The sequence below is a fragment of the Pseudopipra pipra genome, chromosome 2 (genome assembly GCF_036250125.1).
Source record: "Pseudopipra pipra isolate bDixPip1 chromosome 2, bDixPip1.hap1, whole genome shotgun sequence".
In the NCBI taxonomy this organism is placed as follows: Eukaryota; Metazoa; Chordata; class Aves; order Passeriformes; family Pipridae; genus Pseudopipra; species Pseudopipra pipra.
In genome coordinates this window covers 82670156-82681070 of record NC_087550.1, presented here as the reverse complement: position 1 = coordinate 82681070, position 10915 = coordinate 82670156, and the positions used below count along the sequence as shown (strand labels likewise).

Below are 10915 nucleotides of genomic sequence, written 5' to 3'. Positions count from 1 at the left end.
GCTGTGGTCCCGTGGAAGAGCCGCAGGAGTCGCCGCGCGTCGGGCTCCGAGCGCGGCGTAGGGAGCACCCGCGGGGGCCGCCGTGACCCCCCGGCGCCCTCCGCACCCCTCGGGGGACCTGCGGGGCCGCAGGGGAAGCATCTCCCGCGCTGCTCGCAGGTAGCTCGCTCTGGCCAGAAATTAATGATAGAATGAAATCAAAGGGCCAGGTGTCGTGCCGTTGGGATACGCGAAGATCTGGCTCCGAACCCTTCCCCACTGAACTCTGGAGGGGAGGAAAGAAGTGCTGAGCGATCGCCAGGGAAAGGCGAGGGAACCCGCACCCGGCCCCAGAGCTCCGCATCCCTTTGAGGGGCTCCGCGTGTCCGATTCCTCTTTATTTAGTGACGGCCTGTGGCTAATTGTCGCGCAACCAGACAAACTTTGGAAACTCCCAGAAACCAGGGGAAGGGCCAGTGGGGACCGAGCGCGGGAGCACCCCCTGCCCTCCTCCCCGGCAGGGAACCCGCAGAAAGTTGCGGGGGAAGCTCCGCGCCAACGGGGACACGGCCCGGTACTTCCCCGCGCAGCGCCGGCAGCCGCGCTCCCCCGGGGCGCTGCGCCCGCACCGGCGGGCGGGGTGCGGGGGAGCCCCGTACTCCCTGGCCTTGCCGCTGCTCCCCGCTCTATAAAGCGCACTGTACTGGAGGAACAGTTTTAGCAAAGACTGGTTTTTAACGCTTATTTAATGTCTTCCCCCCCTCCCCCGGTTTCGCCCCACGTGGGCCCGCCGTCCGTCCCGCATCACCTTGGCATGACTAAGAGCCAGCGGGCTCCCCAGTCACGCCGGCCGCCCGCGGCGCGGCGTGGCGGGGCCAGGGGGTGTTACCTGGCGGCCCCGCTCAGCCGGGCCCGGCGCGGCCCCGCCCGCCGCCGCCGCGGTAAGTGACAGGCGCGGCGCCCAACCAGCGCGGCGGCCCGGCGGCGGCCCTATGAGCGGCGGCGGCGGGGCGGCGGGGCCGCGCTTATATGGCTACGGCGGCGCGCTGCCGCCGGCCGCGCTTCTGCGCCGGGAACTCGCCGAGGCGGCAGGGGTGACGGCAGCGGCGGCAGCAGCAGCAGGGGAGCGGAGCGGCGACATCGCGGGTTGGAGGCGCCGCGGTGGGAACGGCCGTGGCTGGCGCCGCTTCTCTCCTCTCGCTCCCTCCCTTCTCCTCCGCGGTGGGGCTGCGTGGCGGCGCAAGTCCCGCGCTCGGCGATCCTCGTCCTCCGTCGGTCGGTCGGCCGCCGCGCCGCGCACTGCAGATCGCGCAACGGGGGAGAGGGACGATTTGACGCTGCGACCCCCCGCCGCCCATATTTTTTTTTTTTTAATTATTTACTGTTATCCGTTCCTCTTTCTTTCCTTGCTACGCTCCGTGGTCTTTGCCGGCGACAAGGACAGCAGTGCTGCTCCCCGGGGAAGCCGAAGCCCTGTGGATGCGCCTCCCTGGGACCGGGGGAGCTGACTCGGAGTGGATTTATTGACTCGTGGGTGTTTCCGAGCTCCCCGAAACAGCCCGGGCTAGCGTCCTGCGGATTGTAAACTGCGGGGAGCAGTGAGAGACACGCAGGAGGAGCCTCCCGCCGAAGCTGTGTCCTTTTCCCTCACCCCTTTATTTCTCCTACCACCGTTTGTTTTACCCTGTTTTTTTTTTAATTCCCTCCTCCTTTTCACGCGAGCCTTAAGACACTGAGAACGCGTATGGCGCTCTGGATTCAAATGGGAGTTGGCAGTTTGAGTGGCATCTTCCAAGGCAGCCGGGAGACCCCCTGTAAGAGGAAGAACTGAGGCGTTTGCATTTTTTTGTTATTGCTTCGGAGGTAGCTTGGATCTTACCTCACAGGAGATATTCCTACATGCGAGTGGCATACATGACTCAGTAGATCTGCTTGCAGCTCTCGCCAAGTACATCGTCGACTCTTAGCTTGTGATTTTTTTATTTTATTTTATTATTATTATTCCCTATTAATCGTCCCAGCTGTTGGGATACCGGGCACCCACCCTACTGTTGCTGCTCAGGTGCGGGGGAAGGCGCACGGCGGAGTTGGCGAGGCTCTGGGGAGGGACTCGGTGCCGCCTGCGACCATGGCAGCGCGGAGGCGAGATACCTCCGCCTGGAAGTACTGCTGGGGAGCCGTGATGGTTTTATGCAGAACTGCACTGGCGCGGTCCATCGTTTTAGACCCCATATATTGGAATTCCTCCAACCCCAAGTAAGTTTCCATCCCGCTCCCGTCCGCCGTCTCCCTGGGGGCCGGCGCTGTCCTCCGCGGCCGTGTGCGGGGGAGGGACTGGACAGTGCGGCAGACCGGCCGCGGCTGCCTGGAGACGCGGGGACAGGGTGGGTGCAGCAGCGATGAGCAGCGGCTGCAGGGGACTCTGGCCAGGGCTGGCAGCAGGATCCGGCCCTCCCCAGGGGGAGGGTTCCGTGTGGCGGCGGAGCGCCCCGTCGCCCCTTGTCCCCGGCAGGAGGGCCCCGGGAAGGGGGGCTGGCCACGACGGGAGGGGGCAGCGGACCGGAGCGGGATGGAGAGTGGGGCGGCGGTAGCAGGCTGAGACCTGCGGGCGGGGTCCGGGCTCGCCCGGGCTAGAGCAGCGGCGGAGGCCGGAGGAGCCGGGCTGCCTGCCCTGGGCTGCCAGGAAAAGGTGATACTCTTCAACTTCTCCGTCTGCAGATGCAAACTCATCCCATTGACTCCAGCGAAGTTACATCTGCTTATAACAGGGCTAAATTTGGTTGTGGAGTTGATGGTATCAAGGCACATGTCAGTGAGTAATGAACTAAGCATTACCCATCACACAACCATTTAGTGTCATTCTTCATTAACAAACCCAGGCAAAAATGTACATGCGTTCCCAGGACTTCACTGTTAAAGCACACTCTTAAAATAGAAGCGTATCCTTTAAAAAAAATCCTCTTTACTTAAACATACAAAATTATTGCTATTGGAAAGAGGAAATTCTGGAAAGTGGGCCGTCCTTCTAAAAAGAAGTCTGAGGCAGTAATGAAAAGCTAATTCTGCTACTCTTTTGTCCCCTTCAATTTTTGATATACAAAGTGGAAGTTGACTCTGTACAGTTGTGAGATCTTTTGAACTTTTGTGATTATAACCACTAGTTTAGAAAACAGAAATCACAGTAAGAAGAAATAGTCTGTAATGCGTTTAGGGAGTTTTAAACCAGTGATGCAACACCAGAAGTGGGTTAAAATAATTTCTTTAAACGCATGCTCTATCTTCAATTATAGATATTTAAAATCAAACCATATGCACTGGGTTAATTATAGATATTTAAAATCAAACCATATGCACTGGGTTAATTGAATTTAGAAGTTCCCATTAAGTCCAGTGAGTACACATCTTGTTTTCCCAGGGGACTTTGTACAGGAAGTGTTAGGTGGTGATGAGACAAGAATGAATGGAGTATTTCCTGGATCGAGGATTAATTCTGCGTAGGTGGCAGGATCTCCAGGAGTTTGTTGAAGATTTCAAAGTTTGAATTGGAAGTAGCATCTCAAGTTTATCAAGTAGCCTTGCCTTACAGGCATCATTATCTCCTGTTGTTTTCACTGAAGGAAAAAAATCGCTACAGATTTCTGCATGTATTTTTTTTTAATAGTGTGAATAGTTGCTGTATTTCTGCACGTCTTTTTTACCGAATAGTTTTTCTGATATTTCTTAAAAAACACCAGGAACGCTGTGGACTGCTCAATTCGGTGTCTTTATTTATAACATTAATTGACAAATGCTCATTTTATATATACACCAGGTGGGAAGCCTGTTAAAATAAACTTTAGCTCCAGTCACTGGCTCAGCACTTACATGATGCTACATAGCTAAAGCCTTTCTTTGACTTAAGAAAGACACGGCATCACATCAGAGAATAAAGCGGCCTGGCTGGTTGTAAAGCGGGCTTTATAAGGCTCTTTAGGCTCTCGAAAGGCAAAGGCTGCGAGCCGGGGTTACATTGCAGGAGTGGGCCTGCTGTGCTGGTGGAAAACAGCCTTGGCTCGGCCTTGGAGGAAAGTGAAGGCTTTTGCATCCCAGCCTTCGCTGTGTTTATGCCTACAGAGGTCACTCTTCCAAAGCAGAAGAGCCGGCTGCTCTGAGCTCTCCTCCGCCAGCCCCAACCTGCTTTCGCTTTTTTTAACTTACCTTGATCGCTTTTATTACCTATCAGTGAAACCAAAGTATCCGGGCAGCTGAATTCAACCCATCTTACAGAGCCTGGGGATATGCTTCCTTTATCAAACACGATTTGTGTTTCCATTTAGTTAATTCTAAACTGTTTGATTACAAAAAAGGTTTGAATGTTGTTAATGGTAGATCTAATGATAATATCTAATTACTTTTTCAACTTAAATGCACGTTTAAAAATAGGTTGTGTTGCTGATGTAATTGAATTTTCTTGAGTGATTCATTGAGGCTTAATCACCACAGTGAAGAAGTACACTATTAAAATTAGTCTTTTCAATTGCTGGGGCTAGTGATTTATAGGCCACTTGGAGGCCTGGAGTTTGAGGAGGCTTACAAATGCATTCCTGATATTGCTGCCGGTAAGGCAGCTCCACTTCTCAGAGCAGGATTTCTTACTAATTCTTCTCACAGTTGTTTGCCTGAAGGATACTGAATAATTTCTCCTTAGATGAGATTGTCCTTACTCTGGATTCAAGCTGCACGTTAGGTTGAGAAGTAAAGCTGCTGAACAGATCTTGGCATGGTATAATAATAAAGCTCCTTTCTAGGTTTGAAATAATAACTATCTTTGGTGCTGTTTAATTTATTCAGGGAAGCAGTGCATTTAACTCTATTGAAAGCCTCAACACATAAATCTGCTGAACAGGTAGGCAATTAAATGCTGGCAGAAGTTGTTAGTCAGGTTAATATATAGTATGAAATAATAAATTTTATGTTAAGGTGAATGTATAAACTGAATTGGTTTTGCACTGAAGTCTAGAGGTTATAATTTCTAGCAGGTGGCTGGGATGGAGAGCACGCGGTAGCTATTTGAACACAGAGCTCCCTCCCTTGTTCCCCCTCCTTCTTTTCAGAGATCTGTTTTATTGCCTTGGCCAAATAATAATTATACCTGTGACTTTATTACTTGAGGTGTCATTGTTGCAGATGGTCTTGGTAGACTTTACAGACTTACCATCTGAAGAACTTCGGATCTCCTGATCCTGAAAACACTGAGGAAAAAATACTCTGTAGCTTTAACTCCTGTTACCACTTTTTAAGGGGGGACTTTCTCCCTGTGTTGTTTCTGCCAAGACAAACAATGTATGCAGATAGCACGGGTTACCTCAGTTTCACCTCACAAGGGCTCAGCACTGCCTTTGATACGCAGGGCTGCATGTAGTGTTATGGGGTGCCTTTTTGTGAAGCAGTACAGGAATTTCATTCAAAAAAGCATCGCTTATGTCTAAGTGTCATTATTCCCTGCGTGCTATAGGCCGGCAAGCAGGGCGGTTCTTCTTAAGACATGTGGAAGGTTATCCTCACAAGTGGTGCCTTTGACACTGATTAAGTTAGGTTATATAGCTGTTTTTCTCTCCCTCTGATAACCAGTTATATATGGGATGTTTCACAGCCCGCCTCTGAATGAATGCTAACATGTCAGAAACTGATAAAATAAACTACAATTGATGACCCTGTTAAATGTTCTATTCAGTAGCATATAGACTAGTCTGCTTTTCATTGTATCTGAAATTCTTATTTTTGTAGGTAAACAAATGCACATTCACGACGGATTGAATAGCCCCTTGAACTATGCTCTGCAGTTTGCATTTGGGTTAATCTTGTCGGTTTTAATACAGAGAGAAAAAAGGGAGAAAGCACCAGGGGTGGAATTGTTAGTGCTTTCACATCCACATTCCTCACATTTTGTCAGGATGATAAACTGTAGGTAATGGACAGCCCTTGTTTCACAGGACCGGGCTAGCCAGCCAGAGCACAAAGAGCTTGCTAAAACGATATCTCACAACATGTTTGGGAGCCTCACAGCTAGACAAGAATTTATTTGGGTCTCTTGTGCTGTGGGACCGCACTTTCTAACCTCAGCAATTACAGCTTCAAGCTGAAGAAACAGGAGTGGAAGATTAAAATGATTTAAACACGTGCTCCTAAATTGTACCCAAAACATAGCTATTGACACTTGGCATGCTAAGAGAAGGAGCGAGAGGTGGCTTCCAGTTCATTTGATATCTCTGGCATTTGTAGCCAGGTCTCTGAAGCACAAGTGAATTAGCAAAATTAATTCAGAATAAACTGAAGGCTGATTTCTTTAGTGCATTATTTTCTCCAGCCTTTTTTATATGCAGTATAATTGCTATATTATTTATAGTAATTATCTTAAAGCATGTTATCTGTAAGCTGTGCTACGTTATTTCACTTTGTTTAATGAAGTAATTGCTTTTGGAAAGGCAGTGACTAAAAGTCATGCTAAAATCACTTAAGTTCTCCCTCTTCCCACACACAAGAATGCCGCCCTCCCCCCCCTTTTTTTTTTTCCCCTTTTTTTCTCTTCCCTGTTTTATTGTGAGGAGATCACATTGCTCGAGGTGTGACGCTCTGGATCATTTCAAATTCGGCCAAGGTTCTCGTCATGGGAAGTCAGCAGCAGAGGAGCTGAGGTGACTGCTGTGACACGCTGGCAAAGACAGGCCTTTCAGCCCTGAGCAGCAGCCACAGGCAGGCCTGCTTTGGGGACTTTTTTTTTTTTTTTTTTAGGATTTGGTCTTCATGTGTCAGTGCAAACCTGCAGTACTTGAAATTGCTTGTTGCGAATGAGAAGAAAGTGTTCTTCTGAGGAAAAAATAGTGATTAAAATGTTATTCATGTTTGCCTAATGTCTGTCTGCCTTGGCTGCTGACATAAAGAAACCTGTTTTTCTGGTCATTTATCATACATCTACATGGATTTCCTTATGAGCTCATTCTTTGTGAGGCGTTGTGGAAACTTACATAGGAATGTTAAACTGCTTGAAATATTTTGATTAAAATACTCAGTGCCACTGAATATAGACTTTTAACCAGCACACTGTTGTCTTGGGGGAGGGGAGGTTTTTTTGGGAGGGGAGGGAGGGAGCAGGGAGGGAGAAGAGTTTATGGGGGAGTTGCATGAAAAAGCAGAGGAAGGGAGGATGGCAAATAGACAGTGTTAGAAGAGCTTGGAAAAAAACTCCTGTGGCTTCATTGTCTCTTTAAAGCCAGAGAACACAAAGACAAATGCAGTTCAGCCTTTCTCCCATGATGGTAAATGTAAACCGTTGACACAGCTCCCATGTTTAACTTGTTTAATTCTCATTTTAAATTCAGTACTATACCAGCCGTGTGAACTCTGAAGATTTCTTTAGTAATCCATTTTGTAGTTCCGAATCAAAAACAAAGTGAAAAGGTCTGACACAATTTGCTTTTATTTTTAGGCAAATCAACCCTGGTCATAGTTAATAAGGGGATTACAACCCAGACTAGGTCTTTACAGATGTAATGTAAATCAAGGGCAGAGTATAAAGAAACTGATCCCTTTTGATTGAAGTATGGTAAAAAGGCATAGAGAAACTAGCAGCAGTAATCTGATTGTATGGCAATAAAACCACCATTTTCTGTCTTTCAGATAAAAATAATGTGGTAAATCCATGCAGTTCATAAGATGTAAAGGCAGATAAAGGGTGGTGCCATGGCAACATATAGATTAGCTTGATGTTAGAAATGACACGTCTCTGAAAGGAGTGTTATAAACTAAGGGCCTTGCTCCGGGCTGTAAGGTATTATGTGAGAACTGCACAAAACTTGGGGGCCAGGATTAGGAAGTATGAAAGGCCTACTTGTGGCTTGGGGTGGTTGAAGCGGTGAAGAAAAGCTGCTCAGTTCTTGCTCATTGGTGGTGTATAATATGGTAAAGATAGATTTCATTTACTCCTTTTTGCTGAGATGGGGGCCGATTAAAACTTGAGATGGCTGCAGTTGTGAGGTGTGGAAGATTTTCCTTTTTAACTCCTGCCCTAGCAGCAGCCTTTCTGAAGAATTAGCTGCGCTTGGAGTTTGTTGCCTTCATCTATTAGGGCTTCGGGCTGGCAAGGCATAGACAGCAGAGGGGATAGGTGGGATTGGGGTTATCTGGAAAGAAAACAAAGACCTTTTGATTTCAGCTGTGTTTCAGTCTGTGGTCTCCATCTCACCCTCCGTGGGAGCAGCAAAGATAAACATGCTGCATTGTCTGTGCCTTGGCCAGGTGATTGTTGAGAGAATCTCTTGTGTTTCCCGTCCTGCAAAAATATAAAAGAAAAAAAACACAAAACAAAATCACCACAAACAAAACAGCATCCATTCTTATTTACCAGTCAGGCTGCAGATAACCAAATGGATCTGGCTCAGTCTCTAGGTGGTGTTTATTTTCGAAAGGCAGGCTGAAATGTAGAAATGAATGAGATAAACATCTGCCTCTTCCCCCCCCCCCCCAGTTTACAATCACTGGGATGAGTTTGCTGTCGGCCTCTTGAGTTCAGCCTGCAGACAATTTAGCTATGTTTTGTCATTTATTTTAAGCAATCTGCAGCTGTAAAGGTAGTAAAAAACCTCTCCTAGTGCAGCTACTTGGATTTGGTTTTTCTTGCCTTTTCTTTTAAAGAGCTTTCTAAATAGTTAATACCTGCTTTTCTACCCAGCTGACAACCCTGAACACTCTCAACTTAAAGTCAGTATTACATTGCAAATCAGCGGTAGGATTCAAATGAGAAATACCTACTTTATTACCTGCTCATTCCTCTGCTAAGGGGGGAAAGAAAGCACTCAGCATTTGTTAGGCACAGTCTAGACACAAGAGGAAAAAACACCGAAGCCTACAATAACAGTTGTGTCTTTCTTTAGTGGGAGTGAGCCTGGGATGAGCTTGGCAAAATGGAATTCATGCTGTTTACTTGGCAGTGGCTCGGACACTTTTAAAGTGGGTTGTTTTTTTTTCTGTTTTGATTTGTTTTTTTTTTTCTTTTTTTAATATAAAGATGTTAGTTACATGCTTGAATCTATCATTCTTATCCTACCCGATGGTATGCTGGAAATCTTCACAATTCTGACTGAAAAGGGAACTCCAGACCCCGATGTCTAGCTGCTGATGCTGATGTGATTTAACAAATGAAAAATAAACAAGTGCATATAGGGAGCCAGACAGATTGGCAGAATATAGGGGGCCTGAAGTGCTCTGATAGGTTTCCTGTCTTGCAACTTAACCTTCACAAATCTATATCAAAAGATCCAATTCATTTGCTGAAATTCTCCAAAGCTCAGGGGCACCCTCATCTAATTTACAGGCCGGTCACATCCAAGCACCTTGCATTCTGCATTTGACAATGATTGCTAATGGGCCATTCAACTAAAGTATTTGCTTGTTAACAGGGAACAGAGCATGATAAATGTCCAGCAAGCTTGCAGCCTCCTTCAGCTTTTCAAATGCAGACTGGTGCATATTTATGGCAGGCAAATGACAAAGAGAGAAGCTGAATTACTCTGGCCTTATGCTTTCTGTTCGAACGAGGGTTAAAGTAATTAAAGAAATAATGCAAAAACCGATGTCCTTTGTTTGCCCACCATTATCCAACGTTTAGCTTTCGAACCTGCCTGTCATGTCACATTTCAGAAATGTCCCAGATAAGGCACGACAGGTTTGGCAGGGAGAAGTGGGGAATCCACTATGGAGAGCATCTTGGGCAGCGCACCCCACCTCTCCCAGCGCACACACTTGAGTCCTTCCCCTCCAGGTTCCCCTCTCCTGAAGGAGTTTTCAGTGACATAAACTCGGAAGATGTCTTTAAAACACAGAGGTTTTGCAATTTGCACTCCTGTTCCTTAGATGAGAAAAAAAAAACCCACACAGAACAGTGGAGAGGCTTTGAGAAAACAAGTACATTGAGCTCAATATGTTTCTGAAAGCCTAGTATGAAAACAAAATGGCAGAACAAAAAACAGTTTTGTAATGCTCCTCCGCCCTCAGATAGATCTTAAGACCTAAAACGATAAAGCATACACACAGAAATTTCCTAAACTTGAAGGGTCTTCATTGTCATTTTAAATTATCTGGGGTTTTTTTGGTTACCGTTTCTGTCCCTGTAAAATCATGTTTAATCTTAGCCTGGTTTTCAGAAGTCTTTAAGCAGACTTAAATACACAATTACAATAGGTAATTTTAAATTTCATACGGAAATCTCATTTAGTATTTTATATTTGTAGTTTCAAGTAGATAAACATGTTCAAAGCTTCTGTCTAGCTCCTATTCAACTCCATGAAAATACCTCCTGTGATTTCAATGAGTACTGCAAGTCTTGCAAGCCTGCAAGGGCTTTGCATTATAATTGTTTTTTCATTATAGGCAAAATTTAAATTTTCTTATAATGAACAAAATCTATCATTTTAGTCTAGGAAAGAGAACATCCAGATTTTATTTTCCTGTTAACTGTGATGCACAGAACTTTGATGTAATTATATACATTGTCAGAGACAGCAAATAAGGGCAGGACCTCTATCTTTTTTGGCAATCCTGGCCAGCCTACACCCAGTGTTTATTGCGGTATCAGCATGATAATTATAGTGCAGCTGATTTAAACTTTGTTGTAATAGTCTATGCTTTCTTCTGGTTTTAAACATAAGTTCCAAGCCAAAAATGATAAAGGCTGCTAGAGGATTATGTTGCTAGGTGATTCATTCCTGGTGTATGGCATATACATAACTATAAGATGGGTTTCCTACCTCTAGTGTTCTTTTTAAATGTCTCGTGGTTGATGGCTAAAATAAGATTTATGAAACTTTATTTAGTAGGATTAGAGTTTTGTACACTTTAAAGCATAATCAAGTTTTACATGTGTCAATGGAAAATGAGAAATTATTTGGCTTGTCTTACACAG

At 46.1% G+C, this 10915-nt stretch overlaps 1 protein-coding gene across 16 annotated transcripts in view; it reads left to right on the top strand.

Annotated features, from left to right (window-relative positions):
- Positions 1–1044: 1044 nt before the first annotated feature.
- The window catches only part of EFNB2 (ephrin B2), a 141501-nt gene continuing 131630 nt past the window's right edge, over positions 1045–10915 (top strand). For all 16 annotated transcript variants that reach the window (XR_010428440.1, XR_010428449.1, XR_010428445.1 and 13 more), the window contains exon 1: positions 1045–2235. Coding sequence is in view for 1 of the 16 variants with exons in the window: in XM_064646131.1 (XP_064502201.1) it covers positions 2108–2235 (128 nt within the window). In the remaining 15 variants the exon portion in view is untranslated. The remainder of the gene's footprint in view (positions 2236–10915) is intronic.